Consider the following 21,951-nt stretch of genomic DNA (forward strand, 5'->3'; position numbering starts at 1 on the left):
TTTTTCACTAAATCTTACCCTTTTAATCAAATGTAGAGACAGGAATGCCACCGAAACCTGACTTGGGCAGGTTGGATTTAAACCAACATAGTTAAGTGAAAAATGAATTTTTGCTTACCTTCTTCAAGCCTGAGAAGTTGATTTCTGTTTAGGCCAATAAGTAAAGGTGGTGAAACAGAATTAACTTTCTCAAGTCACTGCTAGTCCCCAGTCACTGATTTATCATTGGCTGTGTATTGGAGCTCGTTTAGACTCCATTTAAGCAAGAATTCCACAAATTATCTTCAAATATCTTTTTCAAAGGTGACTCTTTAAAAATGAAAATTAAAAATTTCTCCATTAAGTGTGTCTATATATATATATCTGTGTGTGTATATATGCGGGTGTGTGTATATATACATATGTGAGGCATACGTATATGTCCCTTACTGAAAGGCTTTTTCATAACTCACTCGCAATAAGGCTTGCTAATAGTATTAGTTGAGTGTTTGGTGGGAATCTGAGATCGGGTCACCTACGTCTGGGAAAAGGGATAGAATTATTATTTTTAAAGAACCAGGGAGCTGTGCTGTGCTTCTCAAATAACTTGGATTGGAAGATTGGTATCAGAGGCAATAGTGAAGGATTGGAGTCACCTGGATTATTCCAAAGTAAAAAGATTCCTGGCCCTGGAAAAGGGACATAAACTTTCTGCACCTTGCTTGACACGTAGGGTTGTGGAAGGAAGGGCTGGGGTCTAGCACAGGCAACACAAACATGAACTAGCATGGTCAGGAACAGAGATTTTTGGAACACTCTCTGTTCTCATTCAGACTATTCCAAATCTGAAACATTAGAGCTTCATCCATTCATGCTTGAAATCAGGATTTTCACACTTGAGAAAGTTTGAAGTTAAGAGCACATTTCTCCAAATGTTATTTACTTGGACAGTCAATCTTTGTATTCGTTTTTCTGCCATGTCAGATAAGAGGACTTGGTTAAAAATTCGGTCCTTCATCATTCGGTTTCTCCTTGTGCAGCAAAGTCAACTCCTCATTATTTTCTGCCAATCTCTTCCCTTCAAAATGTTCTCACAAATTCAGCACAGTACTGCATGATCAATCATGATCTGGGAAAGAACAGACACTGCTTTAAATGCTAATTGTGCTGCAAGATCATTTAGGGACACTGAACGCATGAATATATGAACTGTCAAATTTGAAATCCCTCTACATATTTTAAGTATTACAGGCTGTGTCCTGTATTATTGGTAGCATAATCTTTACTAGACCTGCAGAAGTATTTGATTTATGAAATTGCTGTCATGAGAATCAGGCTATTCTTACTGTATTTATACATGTGAATAATATTCTTTACAATGTTCAAGAAATGGAAAATGTTAAGTACTAAGAAAATTTCATGACAAATATAGAAGTTTTGTTCAGATTAAGCTTCTGTCACTAGAGGGGCAAAATTAAAGTTATTTTATTTGTGCATGCCCAACTTCTATAACACACCATGCTTTCAAGTTAAGAGTTCTAATAGAATTTAATGTTTAAAGTTATTTATTTATTTCTAGAAAAAAAGTCCCAGTCTGTTGAAACATACTGGGACTCAGATGCTTTGTGACTTCTCTACCATATTTTTTTAAACAGCTCCAGGATAACTCAAAATTAAATCTGTGGAGTAGTATGGTATGATATTTGTATATGGCACTGAATAAGGTACAATGGGAACAAGATGAGAACATTTCACTCCATTGCTCTTATCTTAAAGAAATGTCTGTCTTCCCATTGGCAAAGAAGTGATGTCCTTTGGTTTAATTTTTGACAGGCTTGCATTGTACTTCAGTATGAAAGTCCAGTTTTGACAGTAAAGGTATTGTTCTTCTACACTGAATATTTAGTCAGACCTTGATTTGTTGCCTCTATTGCTGTTGCATCTCAGAATCTCAGTTATATTAGGATAAGGTTAAATATTATATAAGTAGAAATGGAGGCAGTTACCAAGCTCAGCCCCAATGCATAGAGCAAGCAGACACTGAGAGGAATTAAGCACAGATTTTCACATTTTGCCATTGCTAGTCGCAAGCAGAACCCGTCTGTCTTGAATACTTGGAGATGAATCCCCTGTACCAATCACATCCTCCCCCCTTAAGGATTTGGTTACCATTATGTCAAGACAGAGAAACTGATTTCCCTGCTGCCTAATGGCTCTAACTCTTCTAAATATTATGTCTGTTCCCATTAAAAGTTGTCATTTTCTTCATCAGCACACATGGTCCTTCATTAAAGTCTCTTTTAAAATTGTATCCTTACTACTCTCCCATGACTGAAGCACCAATCAGTGAAACTGCTATTTCTGAATCTAAGACTCTGTATTCATAGTATAATTTGATGTTTTGGAGCAATAGTCCCATACAGACTCATTATCTGGAAGAGTGAGCTTGTTAAATGGATGTATTGGAAAGGTCAACAGAAATGGCATTAAGGGGAACATGCTGTAGTCAGATTTTATTTTGTCAGCATGTTTCGCATGTATTGTGTAAGAGGGGCAGTTTCACAGCAAGTGTGGACTATGAAATCTCAGAGCTCTTCTGCCTTATTCTTCCTAATTTATAGCGTAATTATGTTGCAAATATGGAAAAGTTAATTTTGTAGATTATGTAAAAATGTAGAGCCCTTCTACGCTAATTAAGCCAGACCAGTAAGAGATGTTCACCTGCTAAGTGCCTTTTTTCTTCTGTTTCTAGATGTTTTACATGGTTCCAGTCACCCTGTGTATTGGTGTTATTAGTGCCTTCCAGCTATCAGCCTTCACTTTCCGAAAGAACTTGGCAGCCACTGTTCTCCTGCTGATACTCTTTGGGTATGTGATTGGAAATGCTACTATGGAATTATAGCTTCTAAGAAACAAACAGAAATCTTTAGACTTGGTTTGCACCTGCTGCTGGATGCATGATTTTCTCTCTTTGGAAATGATTATGATTCAGCAAAAGATATTGAGAAAACAGGCTGAAGCATGAGTTGGAAAGTTCCACGTGGAAGGTGGAGGGAGATTTGCTCACGCATTTAAAAAAAGAAAAAAGGAAAAAAGAAAAAAGAAAAAAGAAAAACGACTGGAAAGGTGTCAGAAAATATTCAGCCTGTGTAATAATCATTTGCCGATAGAAGCTGATTGTATGTTATCTTACAGAAAATGAGGGAATAATAGCATAGTCAAGTCAGAATTTCAGTGCTTAGCTGTACAGAATATCACCAAGAAGGTAAGAAGTGGCTGACTTTTATTACAGTTCTCCCCATTTTCTGTAATTCTGTAATTTTACATAGCTACAGGAATTTATATTTCCAATGAGAACTCTGTCCAACATTGAGTATTGGGATAGTTGGAGATTTGTCTCCAAATAGTACTGTGAGAGAGGGGAAAGTCCTCCAATATCACCCTCTTGCTTAGTTTCACATGAAAACAGTTATAAAAAGTTAAAATAACTGGTCAGAGGATTGATTTCTCTATAGAAATAGGGCTGTTGAGGGCTCACTCAAACTAATGGTCTGTCTATTCTGTTCCTTTAACTCTTCCTATGTACAGTCTGAGGTGATGTGAGAAATGCTGAAGATGAATAGTTACAGGATAAGCCGTCACAAATGGAGTGATGCACTTCACTCATGAGAGAGAAGTGGCAATATATTTATTGATATAAAACAGCGATTTAACAAAATGTGGTAGTGTCCTGGTTCCAGTGGGGATAGGGTTAACTTTTCCTGGTATTCCATGCCATGTGAGCCATGCCCACCCTGAGCTGCCGGGGGAGGGGGCAGGAAGTTGCTGCTTAAAAGCGGGCTGGGGCGTCCCGGTCCGGCCGGTCGGCGAGCGGCGGGGAGCGGCGGTTCCGTAATCGCGTTTGTATATTCCCCTGTCCGTGTTGTTGTTGTTGTTTGCCTGTTCCCTTTGCTGTCCTGTTAAACTGCCTTTGTCCCAACCCAAGAGTCTTGCCTTTTCTTACGATCCTTCCTGTGTTAGGAAGGCACGTGCGAGCGGCACGTGGTTCTTTGTTGCCATCTGAGGCTAAACCACGACAGGTAGTAAATGCGACTGGTTTGTCAGGATTTGATGGCAAGGTATACATGGTAGAAAAGTGTCAGCAAGACCCTGCCATTGAGTCATCAGGTTGAGAGAGGACTCCCTTGCTTCCTGAACCCCTGCTCAGAGAGGCGTCTGGGTGCAGCTGGAACCAGTCGTAGTCCCAGATGTGGTCACTGGTGTATGTCTAAAGGATTATATGTTCACAATTAATCTAAGATATTATCTTAGTGAAGCATCAAAGTTTATCAAGCTATTAGTCACTTACTGAGGCGCCGTTGCAGCAAGTAAACTCTCAAGCTCAAGGGGTAACCTTGAGAGGTGTCCCTACCCAAAGGGATATCCTGGTATGCAGCCCTCTGCCCTGCAGGAGAGCTCAAAGGGCTCTTATTTATAGGGGTAAGATGACTGACTCATAGTTGATTTGCATATCAACCACAGTATCAGTACTATGGTTAGGTGGGCACATTGATCAAGTTAGCCCTTGGCTATTGTCTTGTTTTCTGTCTCCCCCCCCCCCCCCCCCCCCCCGAATCCACTTTGAGCCATCACAGCCAGACCCGCCCATTATGACCACCATGGGTGGCTATTGCTTGGGCAGGGTTATGGGAGATAAAGGTCAGGTTGGGCAGGAGAGGGACGTACACTCTCACATAAGCATTCTGAGCAGAAGTTTCTTCCTTATCTCAAGCAAGTAATTGTTGCTATCTTTGTAGTGGGAAATGCATATCTTATGAGACAGATGTTTAGATAATGAAATATAACTGCTCCATGAGAGAATCAAAGGACCTTCTGCAAGATCAGGAAGTGTTCCATTCCAGGAAGAGTCTCAGAAAAACACTTTAAAAAAACTTTACTGTTTTTCATCTTGAAACGGTTTTCGAGATCTCATGTCTCCAGCAACTCCTTTTTTGGCAAACTGTTTCAGTATCTCTGTAGCTGGATATATTCTTAGAAATCCCAGCCTAAATTTATTTGGAGACATACTTCATAATTCTCCCTCATCAAACATCTTTTACGAGCCCAAACAAGCCAAGTCCTCTCTTGTAAAAAGGCCTTCCCATTCCCTGGGTAATTCTATTTATCATTTTTCCCTATAACTTCAGTTTAAGCTCATCTTTCCTGGACACGAGTGGCCAGATTAATATGTAATATTCTAGAGGTCACGATGCCAGGATCTTGTAAATAACTCAGAAATCCGAAGTTCATACTTTTCTTGTCTCTGTATCATTCTCGTCTTCATTTTCCTTCCATCCAGACTACTATCAATTGATTCCTTCCAGTTAAAGGCAGAAATTCTTATCAGTCTTGGAGCAAAGACTTTATACTACTAAATCTCATCCCTGTTTTCTTTTTTTTTATTACCTTTTTATTACTCTTGAATCCTTCTTGTAACCCAGTTGCTGTGACCCTAGCATAAGAATAACCATCTATAGAGATCTTAGCCAAGCAGCAAATGACCCATAAAGTACGTACTTGTACATCTGCTGAAGTCATGACATGTTTTCTGTGGTGTGCTCTATAGGCTTTGGTCCTGTCCACAGCGTACTACTAAATCCCAGGTGCTAAGAGTTATGCTGTCATCATTTGGACCAAAATGTTGAGTTAAAGACTGGGCATTTCAGAAGAAGCAAGCATTGACTGAAAAGCTGGACTGTCTTCTTTTTTTGCTTTTTTTTGCTTTTTTTGACTGCAGATGCAGCTTAAACATCTCAGTGCAATCCCTTCTGTACTGTTCAGCTTTGGCTGACATAACATATTATAGTGATTTTTAACAAGAAGGTCTATGTATTCAATGTGTATTAACATGTATTAAAGATACAATAACTGTCATTCAGTAAGTTTAACATCTCTCAAGGACACTGATAAATTTCAGAGTTGCCACTCTTCCCATTCTACCCTTTACTCAACCTGACTCCACAGTAAATGTGATGAAGCCTATTGCGGTCATTTTATCCTTCCCCTGTACTATGCATGTAACTCTCATTTATCTGCATTCCATAATGCATTTTTTCCTTTTAAAATTTTATTTTTCTCTTCAGGGTACACTTGTGCAGCATTTCTGATTGAGAATAAAGATAAAAATAGCCCAGTTATATGAAAAAGTTAAACTATGTGCCAGAAGGGGGTGTGCTTGAAAGAATAATGAACAATTTCCTAGTGTGCTACTTTAAAGTTGATTTCCTTTAAAAATGTAATGGTCTCTTAACTAAACTGCAGTTTCTTCCTCTTTTAGCTGATAGCAGAAGTGTTTTATAGTGCAACTGCTTAAGCACTTTTGTCCCAAATGCTCTATCTTTGATACTTGAAAAATAACAAATTACAGCTGAAGCTGAAGGAAAAGAAAGAGTTAGGATAGAAATGTAGGCATGCCTGGCAGCTACTTTAAAGCCTGTGTTTGAACATCATGCAACTTTAGTATTCCAAAAGTCCTACTCATTTCTTAGCAGCTGTAAGCAAACAAATCAGATTTTGCTTTCATTTACAGCAGAGTAAAAGGACTCTAAATCACCGCTCTTTCCTGAGTTTTTCCAAGCATGGACTTGTCTTGAATTTACAGTATTGTAATTTAGAGCAAAATTTAGAACCGTGATTTTGTTACGTACCTGAAGGGAGAAAAGATTGGATGGTTAAGACTGGCAACAGACCGTGAAAAGTATTGTGTAATCTTGAATACTTAAAATCTTCATTTGAGACCCAAACATTAAGTCATTTTACCTTTATCTTCTTGTAAAGTGAGGATAACATCACTATTACTTCACAGCAGGATTTGAAAGTCTGTTTCTTAAGGTAAAGGATTTTGGTATTCTTAGATGAAAAAAGTTCATCTGTAAAGTACACAATACTGAATGTAAAAGGGACTTTTATGGCTCATAATTGAATGAGTATAATGCAATGAAGAAGTGAATTCACAGGTTTTTTTGGCTGATTGCTCTTGCATTGAGCTCACTATTAAACAATTTTATATATATATATATATAAAAATACTATATAAGAAGTATTTATATATACAGCTCTCTCTATATACTACATATATACTTACCATCATGCAATGGTGTATGCTGATACTTATGCTCCTGCAGCCTATATACTATTTGTTTGATAGATATGTCTTGCACTATGTTGAATGGAAAATAAATTTCCTTTACATGACATTCATGCTCATCAAATTACCTGGGCTTTTTTTTAGTCTGGCTAGGCATAGCCTACTCTTTATAAAAAAATATGACTGCTCCATTTTGGATAGGCGTCATTTGACTTGCCAGAATGGAGGTTGCCTTCCCTTCTCCTTTAAAGATTTGCATTGAAAATTATGTTGCTATGGACATGCTGTCTTATCATCATTGTGCTGTCAAGTACCTATGCACTCATTTTTGAGGCCTGCTACTCTACTAGCTGATATCATGGTTTAGGTAATGACAATGATAACATGATCTCTGTCAAATTTCAGTTCTCAGATATCGCTGGCACAAATTTTAGTTCCAGTTCTAGGATTAATGCTTTGTTTTCTCTATTCCTCCTTCCTTCCCTCCTTCCTTCCTTCTCTCTTTTTTGCTCATTCTCTCCTTCCTTTTTTGTTCTCTTTTCTTTCTATGAAAGCCTCTAAGAAAAGCTGATTGCTCAGCATCCATGATTTAAGCTTCAAATATTTGGTTTTAATTTTATCTCTTTCTTAGAAGCTTGTTAAGATGCATGGTTTTGCAGTCATTCAGAGATCAGGGTTGTGAGCTTCCTGGAACAGTGAAAGTAAATATATATAGTTTATAATATGCAAAAATGGATCATATCTGCCCATCACATGGCAGTAGCTATGTGTACGTATACAGAATCATAAGGTAATTTGACAAAGAAAATATAACCTAAATTTGTCGTTCGTTGTCAATTGGTCAAAAGAGTTGTTTGCATACCTTAAAAATAAGGAGTAACTATTGGGTTTTTTCCTAGTATGATAACTGCTTTTCTTATTTGTGATAATTTTGTTTCTTTAAACTTTTAGATATGCAACTTTACCATGGATGTACCTTGTATCCAGATTCTTCTCAAGTTCAGATGTAGCTTTTATTTCTTACATCTCCTTAAATTTTGTGTTTGGCCTATGTACCATGCTGGTGACTCTCTTACCTCGGTTGTTAGCTATAATTTCCAAAGTGCAGGTCAGTATAACACCTTTGGTTTACGTTACTCATACACGTCCATTTGTGTATGTGTTTGTCTGTACATAAATGTATGCTTATACATATATGTATGTTTATACACACACACGGGCAAGGTTTTTTCCAGAAGAAAAATTTGTGGTTTAAACATTCATGATTTTTCTGTCCTAGTGTGTACCATATTGCTTGTTACCATCTTGAATTTTAACTTCTTCATAACAATAAATAAATAGTGCGGTAATAATGGAAAACCAGTGTTAATTGAAACCTTGACATTTTCCAGACCATTAAGTTGTAATTGGCACATAATGGGAGCTGTTCTAGTCCATTGAATAGATTATATGCATTGTAAAATGTGTTTGAATAATATTGACATAAGAGATAAGCTGCATATTCCTAGGATCTGTAATGCACTGTATGAATAGTAATACGCATTATCATTCCATGTATGTAATTTTCATTAGTCATAATGGTAGTTAAGCAGCTTGACAGAGAAGAGATTCAGAATGTGTATGAGTATCTGAATATCTATGCATGTACCAGGTCAAAACTTGATGTTTGGAGTCAAATCTGGATTACATGTCACTCAAGTTTGGAGGGAGATTTGTTGTTGACTTGGGTTTAAATTGGTGATTTAGAATTAATTGCATTCAAATATTAAAATTTTAAGTAAATAGAATGATCATGGCCACATCTGTTTTGTTGCTGTCTGTGAACCTTGACTAAAATTAGAATCCGAAGGCCCCAGACACTCTAAAATACAAGAAGAGAGGAACCCAGCCCCAAAATAGTTCACAATATGCTCTTCTGGAATCAGTTCACCTTGACTAAGAGTTGAATGCTGTATCCAGCTATGTAAGTGTGCTTAATATCCTGTTGGAGAAAGCTAATGTTTTCCTTTCTTTTTTCTTTTCCTTCCCCACCCTCCTCCCCTTCTGAATCTTAATACAGAGTTTTCAGGACATCTACAATATCCTCAAATGGGCATTCATTGTATTCCCACAGTTCTGCTTAGGCCAGGGTTTAATAGAACTTTCCTACAATCAGATCAAGTTTGACCTGACCAGAAACTTTGGAATAGATTCATATGTGAGCCCCTTTGAGATGAATTTCCTGGGCTGGATTTTTATAGAAATGGCTCTGCAGGGAACACTACTTCTTCTTTTACGGCTTTTTCTTCATTGGGATCTCCTCCAGAAACCAAGGTGTGTTACCATTTGTATTCTGCCATAGTGGACACTGAACTAATTTTTAAAGAAAGAAAATGGTGGATTCCTTTGAACACCTGAAGATAAATACTTCTGATAACGTGGTGTACCTGAATTAGTGGAAACTGGAGAAAAAATACAAGTAGTTGCTCTTTCCCTTGAATTCTGCTGAGATTTGATCTTCAAGCTTTAAGGGATTGCAACTCGGGAAGTAAAACAAAGTTATCCAGAGTACAGCGATGTCCAATTTGCTATGTGTCATTTGTTATCAACTTCTGTTTTAGGGGTCAGTGTTCAATTAACAGCATGGCTAGCCCTTCAGAAGATGTTGATGTAGAAATGGAGCGACAGCGACTCTTTGGTGGAAGAACTGGTAATGATCTCCTCCTCCTGTACAACCTCAGGAAGTGTTATGGAGGTTTCAGTAAGAAGAACACAGCTGTGGAAAGCATAAGCTTGGGAATACCAAGGGGAGAGGTAAAGAGGTCTTTCTTTTCCTTTCAGAAAATAACACTTCATTCTGAGCAATTAGTTGTTCAGACATACTCAGGATGTCTACAATCAAAGATCTCTAGGTAGTGGTAGAACAATTTCAATTGTAGTAATTTCTGAAAATCAATAACTGGACAAAAGCAGAAGCTGTGGTGGTGTTTAAGAAGCAACTGTTCACTTGGTTTTTGGCTTACAAAGTCATCAGAGTTTAATTTTTTCTTTTTGCTTATCTTTACCAAGTTACTGGTTTATAGGCTAACATAAAAACCAAGTAGATAATATAGCAGTTCAGTGTCTGAACAGAAAGCCAAGAATACCTAGCTCAATTGTAAACTGTGGACTGAATTGTGAATTTGTCACCAAGGCAAACTCGTAGTTCCCATGCTGAAATCATCACAGTGTATTTTAATATACCATATAATATACTAATATACTATTTTAAAAAAACTGAAATTTAGCACTGCATATGGTAATCCTAAAGATTTCAGAACATCATTTATTTATTTGGGGTTTTTTTTCATGATTTTGATGCCTTTGGGAATTGCAGATAGTCATTTCAGAAATACTGATAAGGAAAACACTCTTCTTGGTTGCTGATAGCAAATTGGAAGATATGAAAAACTGGTGCATGGCAGCACAGGTCCAGCGACGTCCTGCCATTTATAGATCAATTGTCGAGTGACTGGGGTAACCAGGAGGATGTCATTGCTGATTAAAGACTATTTATCAATAAGAATGTTCATGAAACAAATATGTTAAAAGTGATGAAGTGCTATATGTAGACTTAATACGAATCCTGTCCTAGCTTAAGCATATATTAATTGCAGCTAGGGGTCTGAAATAACTGTTCAGAGGCAGCGTGTGTCTTGGCTGTTCAGTGTTCATTTACTTATACAGAGTGAGGCAGATCATGAAAACCAGAGAAATACTGACTCGATAGACTGGTAATCAGGGCTCTCAAATAGAGCTTGAGATCCTCTGGTTCAAATCTAGCAATTACTAATAATATGGATAAATAATTCATTTAGTTACGGGGTAGGGTTTTAAGTGGAGGGCTATACTAAATAAGTAATTTTTAGGGATTAGGGGTAATCAAAATATTATATATATGGTTTTTTAGAAAACTTATTTTCTGTGGGAAAGGGAATTTGCACATACAGTATACCCATATGCAGTATCTTACAGACATATAGTAAGAAATATGAAAAGGGGAGAAGATGTCGAAGAATTAATATTACGTATTTCTTTCAGTATAGCAGATTGCTTTTGCTCCTTTTTTTTAAATATTTTTTAATCTCTGTTAGTGTTTTGGACTCCTGGGAACAAATGGAGCTGGGAAAAGCACAACATTTAAGATGCTGACTGGAGATATCATCCCATCTGCAGGACGTGCTGTTATCAGGACTCCTACAGGGTAAATAACACAGGGTTTGATCAGAATAGCACTAATTGATAATGCCAATGATCAAAGACTCTGCGCATCTTCAGTCCTTTATATTGGACTCTAAGGACATTTTTTGTTCCCTTTTAAATGTATATTGCTTTATTGCTGTTATATCTCTGCAGGAAGGCATTTTAGCATTATTTAATTCCCTCTGACAGCTCTGTTAATTGAGAATAAACTTGTCTGGTAGCAAAAGAGTAGGCTTTAAGAAGCCTTAACAGAGAGGCTTTTAAAATTGTAGCAAAAATCTTAACATAGAGTATGTCCAGATACATGAACGTATATCCCCCATGCTAGCGCTGCACTGAAAGGTTTCCAGGCTTAGGCTGATGAGCAGTGCTTCAAGTGCATAATTTTAAAATGTGTTCTGACAGTTATGTCCTTCAGAGTCATTAATTATTACTTGATCAATATGCTATGTAATTAGGCAAGGAGGTAGTGTTGGTGATATTGAGGCTAATGTTGATGGGAGTGCTAAGTGAATAATGTACTTTTTGGGTTAGATGTAACCAACATTTACCCTTTTTCCCAGCAAAATTGGAGGGGAAGTAGTTATTTTTTAGTCGGGCCAAAATAAAATGTATATGTATATTTATAAATGTATGATGGGCTAGTTAAAAATTTTAAAACTTCTCTTTTCCTAAATGATGTCTATTTCAAATTATGTGTTTTGGAGAAGGACAGGTGAAGGGTTTAATTCAGAAAATTTTAAAGGAAGCATTTAGGAATTTCCAAAATGACAGGTTAGATTTCTTCATTTTAGAAATTAATTGCTTTCATATGTCAGCATTTGCTCACTTCTTTACAAAGACAAAGATCAGCAGATTTAACTTCAAAATGTAGAGTAGTTCCAGTCGTTACAAAATTTTCTGGAACATTTAGACTTCTTTTGAAATGGACACCATCACCACTACCAATCAGGATTTTACTCAAGTGTGTTTTGTTCGATTTTGTCATTATCTTTCATAAAAACTTTTTTTCAAGAGATTCAGTGTAAAAATAATTTGATTACAAAGAACTCCTATAATGACTATCAAATAATTGTTAATCATGAAGAAGGAATGACTAAAGAGATTTTGCAAAAATTATTCTTAAGAGACTAAGGAGTGATACGAGTGAGGTTTTGCAGTGGTTATAGAGAATTTTAGACGGTTGTTTTCATTTATAATTTCCCAGAACAGAAGACAAAAAAGTGCAGATATTAAGCAACAGCAACAATAACAGAAGATATTTAAAATTAGGTAAAAATTAACATTTGATGTTCTCTGGAACTGATGGAATGGTTTGTGCCAGGATATCATAGCAGTCAGAATTTTAGCATGAGTCTGAAGAGTATTTGAGATCTACATAAATAAAATAATCTGTAATAATTTCTGATAAGATATCATCCTCAAGGCAGTATTTACACTCCCAGGTTTTGTTTAGATTTTGAGGGATATTTTTCTATAGATTTTAATGGGACTTGCCTTTGGTCCCACCTGTGGATTCATGGATTGCATATGACTTTCCCTTTACAATGTGGTACCAGATCTACATTTGTGAAGTTATTTGATCTGGTATGATAATTCCAAAATGTTAATATTCACTTGAAAGCAAATATGAAGTTATAAGAATATATTTCATCACCACATGTATTGGCACTTACACTATGTTTATAGATTACATGGCTTATTTTATCAGAACCCCTAAAGATAGCTTTTTGAAAAATCACAAAACAATTTCACAATGCCCATATTCCTTTTATTAGATATGTTGTTATGTACCTATGGCTAAACAGATAAAAATTCTTCTGAGGTTTACTTTAGTACGCTACTGGCATTTAACAGTATGTTAAATGCTCTTGCAGCACATGTGTGCTACTTTCATTTCCCCCACCATGTTTTATAAATCCATCATGAAAGCATACCTTAAGATGCAAGTTTATTTGCCATATACTAAAATATAGGTAGTGAAAATTGATACATTTAGGATGCTTGAGAGGGAGCCTTAGACATTTGCATTTAAGTGTCCAAAATACCCTTTACAACATTAATTATCACCCTGTATCATGGTGGTGTCAATCCAGGTTATGGATTTTTATGTCCTCGAAGTAGCTGAAGTGAGTGTAAAACCCATATTCCCAAGTTTTCAAAACTTACCACTAACTTCAGAAGGCAAAATCAAGCAAGAGCTGCAGTTACACAGCAGCTAAACTTGGGGAAAAAAACAACTTTGAGTCTGGGAGAAGAGATTTATGTCATTCCTGACTTTGTTCCTTGATTCATATTTTGGCAACGTGGTGCACTGTGTTGCTGTACTACTGAAAATCACTAGGGGGCTCTCGTTGACTCCTCCATAGGTAAGATCATAACCATAGTAAGTCTGGAGAACCCTTCCTCAAGAGTTGAAGAATCACTAAAGTTACTCATCCCAGGGACTTTTAGGTCGATTGATTTATATTTTCACCTGCGATAAATGGAGGAAGGGGGATATTATGGGAAGAAGTCTTCTCCTTGTCATACTCCAGTAGTGTGCTGAAAAGCCTGGTACTCCTTGCAGAGAGGAAGAGAGTCAGCTGAAGAAAGCAGTTGATGGACACAGCTGCAGACCATTTGCTGCACCACAGATCTAGATTTCTTTGTTTAAAATCTGTGTTGTGAAGCAGCTTCCATAGAGACATTACCTCTGATAGTAATTCCTGATTAATAATTTGGGCAGCAGCTAGATGTAGATTCCATCTTTGGTGAGTTTGACTGGAAGGAACACAACTTTTTGTCCTCTGTGACCCTGAAAGGACAGGATACTATAATTTGATGGATCCTTTATGATGCATATTTCACAATCAAATAATGAAATGAGTATGCAAAATTATTATTGTAAATATTGGAGAACCTAACTGATGTAACTCCATGCAGATAATCCTTAATTCATAATAGTTTGTTTCCTTGAATAACTATGCTTGAAAGTTCCTGGTTTTAAAAACAAAACAAAAAAAAACCCCAAACAAAACCATATATACATTTTCCTGATTGCAATTTTAATCCTTTCACTGAATTTAAAATGAAGTCAGAAGTGTCTCTTTGAGGCAGGTGCACTGAAAACAGCCTTGAATTTTGTACTTTTAGACAAACACAGAGGACTAGAAATGGAAGATGAGCTTTTTCAAAAGTGCATGTTGAATTGCAGAGTAGAATTTTGGGAAGTTCAACCTAAAACATCTTGGATATGCATGGGGTTATATCGAAAGCGCCTCGCACATTGATTGTAAGTTGTATTCAGGGAACTCCTGCTAGAGTCTCAAAGAAAATAAGAAAAATGCACTTCTGAGCAGCAGCTGCCTTTTAAACAGGGCAGAAGAGCAGATCCACAATATCTTCAAGTACTTATAAAAGATTCGTTGGCCTCTAGGTTATTTGTTTGTTGAATGTTTAATACCACAAAAAAGGAGCTTATTCCGAAGAATCTGAGAGAAAAGTGTGTCTGTTTTCATAAAAGCTTCATAAAATGCATAAAAGCTATAAGTTATGTAACAGTTTTCAGTATCACTGAGGTTCATAAAATGGGGTGTTATTAAACAGGAATGTTTATTAAATGCTAGAGCCAACTTCATCTCTTCTGCAAATCAGGGTTTCCTGGCATTCTTCTTGATGGGGGCATTCTTTTGGGAAAGGAGCGGCTTCTGATCTGTTTTTATTAATCTTTTCTCTTTTTGATACACTAAAAATTAAATAGATACTTTAAATTCACTGTGTGCCTAAACTTTGTATCTTACCATTTACATGGAAATTGCACATTTATAGTATACAATCTGAGCAGTCTGCCAAAAACCTGTTGGTTTTTTTTTTTTTTTAATTTTCATATCCTACTGCAAAAAAATGTTTTTAGGCAACTTCTAACCTTTGCAGTCCTGTTCTGGTTGTAACTGTGGTGTGATAAAGATAGTCCGGTAAAAGAAATAACTGGAATTTATCACCAACAGCCAGTCTTGTGAAGGTAATACCAAAATGCCGTTCACATGGGATCTTGCCTGTTTTATTATTTTGTGTGCTTCATTAACATTGTCAGTTAGCAATTGTCAGTGACATATCTGTTGAAATGAAACAGAAAAATAATTACCATATAGACAGTGTGTCTCCATATTAAGGATATTAGCAGCCCCAATATTAAAGAGTGCCAAAGGAAGAAGCAGCATTGAAACAATTCCTTTGGAAGATGTGGAAATAAAATACTGATGCTGAAGTACCAGCAGTCCCTCTCATAAAGGGCAGAAATACTAAAAGCCAAAAGGAAAATTACTAGAAAGGAGAGTATTTTAATAAATTTACTTACCTGTATTTATAAAGTATGGTGCCATAAGACAATAGGAAACTCTGGCTTTTGAACAACATCCATACAAAGGAGTTACCAAGATTAAATACGTGCAATAGTTAACTGCATGGTCTGCTTGACATTTACAAGGGGGTTTTGTGTTCTCTGTAGCACAGCTGTTCCTCTTTAAGAGCACAAATGGACTCAAATTATCTTATGCTTAGCTCTACTGCCATAACTAGATTGCCGTCAGTGCATGAGCTGGCTAAATGAAAGCTGGTGTATAAAATTATAAACATTTTTGTAGTTACTTTTTCTGTCAAATAGCTTGAAGAAGTAAGGTCTGTATTAAATATGTACTAAGAAAAGCTGACTCTTAACAAGGTGGTAAAGCAAAGGAGAACAAAGTGAGTCCTCATACTCTTTGAATCTCTGCTAGGCTGATGTATCAGCAGATATTGTACATCTGTTCCACTTTTTTTTTTTTTGTGTGTAGCTTGGCCATTCTTTGTTTTCTTCCCCTTTCCATATTTGTGTCTAAACCTTCTTCATTGGCTCTGTGTCATAAAGCCTCCCTAAACTTAGAAGGGCTAAACACAGCTTGGAAGAGAAAGTGTCAAAATCCTTTTAAATGTCATGTCAAGGTCAATGTAAAATAACGAATGATGTGACTAGTGGTTTATTTGCCTTTTTGGCACTCTATTTTTTGTAGTCTTTGCCGTTGTAGTTTGCTGAATAGAGTTGACTTTAGGGCAAAGTCTCACTTGCAGTGGGGTGCATAGAGGAAGAAATAGATTAGACGGGTGTTGTCTTGTTCATAAGTTGCCCCACTGAGTCCTGAAGCATTTGGCAGTCTTCCTCCTGTAATGAAATTATCTCCCATGAATTTCATCTTCCTCCCGCACAGAGAGATTCTCCATGACAGCAGCTCCCCATCCCATTTGAATTAAGTGTCAGTCTTCTCAGCTGTTGGCCTAAGACGTCATAGGACCAAAGAACTGCTTTCCGAAGAGGGGAAAGTTAAATATTTCTTTATAGCTAGAACTTGGACTCTTTTGATAGTTATGATATTCAGCTTGATAAATAATTAAAAATGTAATTCAAATAGCTTTACTTGAAAGGCAGAATAAATTTACATCAATATAATGGCTGAGATAGCTGTTGTTACACCGTATATCAGTATAATTAGTTTAATTATAACTAAGCTACAGTTAAATTAATTATATTTTAACCTTGATTTTTTATATTGTTAATTGAGCATTAGTATGCACCAAATTGAATGTGCAGTTAAGAGCACAATGGAATGTCTAACTACTTTTGCAATTTGTACATTTATATTTCATTTTGACTCATTAATGGAATTTATATCTCTACAGAAGCCATTGTAAGTACCATATATATCACTGCTTTTATTTTAACTGCATTCCAATACTGCAGAAAAAGCATACAAAAGACAAGCAAAGTGCACAGCAGAGTCAATAGTGAAACAATTTTTCCAAAAACAGACATAAGGCTGATATTGAGGGTACTAAGTTGTCTCCGGGACTTGAAACCTAGGCGTACCTTTGAATGTCAGCCCACAGCTACCTGTAAGCTATGTTGCCAGTAAACACTGTAACAAATAAAAACCAAATCAAGTCTTTGCGATAACCAGCCTAGCTTTCTGGAAACTGCAGGTCCGGTTCAGGTGGGAGAAGGCAACAGGTTTTGTCCAGCATCATTCTCACTCGTTCCAGTGTTTCCGTTTCTTTTCAGTGCCCAGGAAGGGCTTTCTGACTGGAGTGCCCCATGCCACCCCAATGTAGCCTTCGGGGCTGGAATCAAATTTCAGGGCTTTCTTTCAATGCATGAAAGAAATGGATCGATGTAAAAGGCCTTAAAATGATCAGTGGAGGAACAGCTTTGAATCAAAACTTTTGTTCACTCAGAGATTAGATTTTTATCCCTGGTATTTTGCAAGTCTGGCAAGTTTCTTTCATGATTAGTACAAAACTCTGTAAGATAAGAACTCCAAACTTATGGAAGCCTCCTTGAGTCCTGGATTTCTTTCAGGGTGATTTGCACCAAAATATCATTATTCTCACTGTATAAATGGAGACCAAACCACATAGAAAGGAATGGAATACAATATCTTCCATGCTCCAAGTGCTAGACTCTGCTGGTTTTATTGAGGATGCCGTACATTCTATTGACATTTTCGGAAAGTGTACTAGAAATGTAATTTCGCAACTTCAAAATCTTGTTTAACATATACAGTTTACTGGACATGTTCTGTTGTTTTGGGTTTTTTTTTGCAGCTGTTCCACTTTAAAGGTAAAATTAAATAGTAAGTGAAAGTATTGACCAAACATAACAATATAGTCTAAAAATTAAGTCTTCACTAGGAAGGATAAAACTCATGTTCCGTGTTAGTTCTATGTTTTAATTTGATCAGGATATGTAACCAAAGAACCAAAGTTACTAACAGAATTTAAAGATAATTCTGAGTGTTTTTATAATGATACAGAAAGTCCTGTATTAGTTTAAAAGTCTCGGTTCCTGCCTATAGTTTTTAGATATTACACTAGAATTCATTGTGTCTACTGTACTACGGAAAAAAAGGCTGAGAGGGTGAGGGGTTGTAATCTGTACTTACATGTGCTTTCTCTCTTTATGTATAAAACGAGATGATTTTTTTCTTCCTGTTGATAATATGAATGGCCTAATGAGCAATGCTAGCATGTTGATAATAAAAGAGCAGAAAACAAATGTCTGGTTTTTCCTAGCTCAAGGAAAAAAAAAATATATCAGCATTTTGCTGCATGCTGATCTATATTTCAGAAAATATTAAAAAATATGTTTCCAATTTGATTCTGATTACATCATGTATGAAGATGTTTAAGGAAGTAGAGGATTATAATTAGTTTAATGAATGGCATCAGATTTTTTTTTAAAGGGAAAAAAGCATTTACAGTATATCATTTAGTGAAAAAGTTTTCTGATATCATGCCATCGCTACTTGAAACATTCATTTCATTTAGACACATGAAAATGAAATCTGAAAGATTAACTGAATTTCAAGGAAAATCAATTTCCAGAGATGAGGGGAGATTTCTGTTGTAAGTTATGTACTATAATTAAAAATTATGCTGTTTTTTTCTTTCACCTGTTCTTTTACTATTCAGAAAAAGCTTAGGACCTGGCTAAATAAAACTGAAGGGATGTTCTCCAGTTTTTTGATTTGGAAATCTACTCAATCATATTGCTCAGTCTTAGAATCCTCATATGTTGTGTTTTTTGTTTGTTTTTTTCTTCTGGTCAGATTATTTTCTGCTTTGACAGATACAGAGAAGGAAAAAAATTAGGTCCATGAGTTCTTTAGTGAATACATTAGAATCTCTTTATTAATGGGAACTCCTTAAGTGTTCAAGGTCAGCACTAATGGATAAAGTTGCAAGATAAGACCAAACTGAGTAAGAATATTAAATGATCCATTCTCATTGTACTCTTCCTTTATGAAAGCTAAAGGTCAGTGGGTGGCATATTGTTCATCTAAGGCTGTGTGCTTTATAGAGGAAGCACAACACTAAAATCGTATCTGTACAGCTACCACCAGGGCCACTGATGTGTTTTTATTTCCTGACGCAAACTGAGTGACTATTGTCTTATATAGTTCTAACCAAAGAACATTAGATGCCTGTTATTTTTTGCAGCCATGCATACTTATTTTTTGTTCTTCATGGTATGGACCCTTTCCAGACTAGATGTATCTTATCCAGCTACTGGGTTCATGCTGAGTGAATGCTCCTGAAATTACCCCTGAGTGAGATTTGTTCTCTTGTGACTGAACTTGGCATATTACCAAAAGTCCAGTCACTTGTTTCTCTGAAGACAGCAGCTGCACCAAAAGGAAACCTTGTTAGCGTGTCTGAATCTTCCTTAGTAAAACAAATCTCAGACATCTCTGTGTTCAGCAGCATCTAGATAGTGTTTCACTGTTGGTAGTGTCTCACTATGTTATAGTTCATTAAATAAGGAATCCACCACTACTGACACTTTATGCAAAAAGATCGACATCCATCTATATCTTATGGTAAAGATGACCTTAAAAATAATTTAATTTGATTTAGGTATGTCTGGAAACTGAGCTGGTAAAAATTCTGTATATACTTCATTTAAAATAACCTATAAGTGGATATAAATTAATGAGGAAGTACTCTTCTGGTATCCTCTTTCCCCTATCACCCCCTTTCTTTTTTTGCCAAGTCTTTGTCTAGAGAGATGTTTACAGGCAGTTAACTTCCTTGGCACCATCCAAAGCTTCAAAGATACTAAAGTTTTATATCTTTGTTGTTAAAAGCAAAGGACCATTCTAATTAGTCCCCAGCAAGGTTTGTCATAATCATGATAATTTATCTTTTGATAGCATTAAAATATGTTTTGATGCTGTGGTTCATTATGTAAAATGCAGAATTTGTGTTTTCTTTTTCTCCCCAGACTCCTGAATCTTGTTAACAGGAGATACATATTTATATTTTCACTACTGCTGGTATTTGTAGATCCTGCATTTAATACATTTACTTTGTGTCTAAATGATTAATCATATATTTAGTTCTCTTAACCAGAAACGTAGAAAACCACTAGGGGGAAAACCATTCTGTTACTCAGAACCTTTTAAAAACTTTTTTCTTTCAAAGCTCAGATTTTTTTTTTATTAAGTATCTTAATTTTGACAGGTCTTTTCTGTACATGTAAATTAGCATCATTGAATGTTGAATTAAATGTTGGAATAAATAGGATAGATTTAGTGTCATTATGGGTAATGAGACACCCTTGCAATCAAGCTTGCTTCTTAGCAATGAATATAATTTCAAGTAATGCTGCACAGCTACAAAGTGATGGCCAAAGTCTCTTAAATCAGGATAATTTTGTATTTTTTTCCCTGTATTGTCTTTTAACCTACTAGGCTTCAATATTCTGTGTTTTGTTTTACTCTTGTTTAGAGAATGCATGCATGTGTATGTGCGTGCACAGCCACACAAAGAACACATAGCAACATTGCCCTCTCTCTCTCTAACTACCGCCCCTTTAATATTGAATGTAATGCATGCGGTATGGTTTTGAAATATGTCTTCTTAGAGCAGGGTCTACCAAAGAGATGAGTGAGGTAAACCTGGTAAGAATTAATTCTCACAGATCTGTCCTCCTCCTGCATTGATCTGTTCACCTTGACACGCACACCGTTAGAACAGTGACGCATGGGTGGCAGTGCTAAACTGAAAGGGACAAAATGCATGCATGGCGTGTGGGTGGTACTACCGTAAGGGATCATAGCAAAGAGATTCAAACTCATTTACCTATGGAGTTGAGGGTAAGTGTGTTTGTCTTGAAGACTGTGTGTACTGAGGGTGAAACCCAGGGCTGTGGGTTTTTTAAACAACGTTCAAGTCTTTTGCTTTTTCTTTAAACAGGTCTGAAATGGATATACTGTCCGCTAGCTCTGAAGGCATTCTCATTGGCTATTGTCCACAGCAAGATGCCCTGGATGAACTTTTAACGGGTTGGGAGCATCTTTATTATTACTGCACACTGCGTGGAATTCCAAAACAGGATATCCCTAAGGTAACTATCCAGAATAGATTTGCAGGGGGAGCTGAAGCCAGGTTGGGCTATGGAGTTTATAAAACAATTATACTTTTTTTACATGAGAGAATATCTAATATTTCATCTTAACTGCTTTAGTAATTTTTCATTACTACTACTTTACTTAAACCATATGCATTTTTTTTCTGTCTGTTAAGCCAGTTCAAAACACAATAATGTCACTGAAGATAGTAAAATAACACTAATGCAAATGAAATCTCAGGCACAAAAACTCTGAAGGAAATGAAATTTATGAATGGTTCAACACCTTCATTATTACACTTGGAGAACTGTGAGGGAACACGGCAGGTTCTGAGTCATGCACCTATGAAAAACTCTTCTTCAGAGATGGGATTAAATTCTGAAGGGATTAAAAACTGTTGAATGATTATATAAATAAACCAAACATCTGCTGAGATGACAGCTGTCGGGATGCTGCTAGTAAACGTCTTAAACTTCACAAGATAATGGCTGTATTGCAATTGCCTACTGGGAGCATCTCTAAAATATTCCAGCTGCCATATCAGGCTTGAGGCTGTCCAAAGAAAAGAGACCAAACCCATGTCAGAAAATCTTAGAAGAGTTTACTAGCATAGATGATGACAATATCTGTGAATGTCCCTGAGAGGCTTTGAATTTGCAGATACAGGTGTAGCTGTGCTGACCAGCAAACAGTGCTCTTTTT

General features: G+C 36.4%; 1 protein-coding gene across 1 annotated transcript in view; it reads left to right on the top strand.

The window, feature by feature from the left end:
- ABCA13 (ATP binding cassette subfamily A member 13) overlaps positions 1–21,951 on the top strand; it is a 202,081-nt gene that overhangs the window by 149,788 nt on the left and 30,342 nt on the right. The window contains exons 44-49 of the mRNA XM_074576273.1: positions 2,732–2,847; positions 8,057–8,213; positions 9,165–9,418; positions 9,706–9,898; positions 11,218–11,327; positions 21,095–21,245. Coding sequence (XP_074432374.1) covers positions 2,732–2,847; positions 8,057–8,213; positions 9,165–9,418; positions 9,706–9,898; positions 11,218–11,327; positions 21,095–21,245 — 981 coding nt within the window. The remainder of the gene's footprint in view (positions 1–2,731; positions 2,848–8,056; positions 8,214–9,164; positions 9,419–9,705; positions 9,899–11,217; positions 11,328–21,094; positions 21,246–21,951) is intronic.

The sequence above is a fragment of the Larus michahellis genome, chromosome 2, assembly GCF_964199755.1.
Source record: "Larus michahellis chromosome 2, bLarMic1.1, whole genome shotgun sequence".
NCBI classification, from domain to species: Eukaryota; Metazoa; Chordata; class Aves; order Charadriiformes; family Laridae; genus Larus; species Larus michahellis.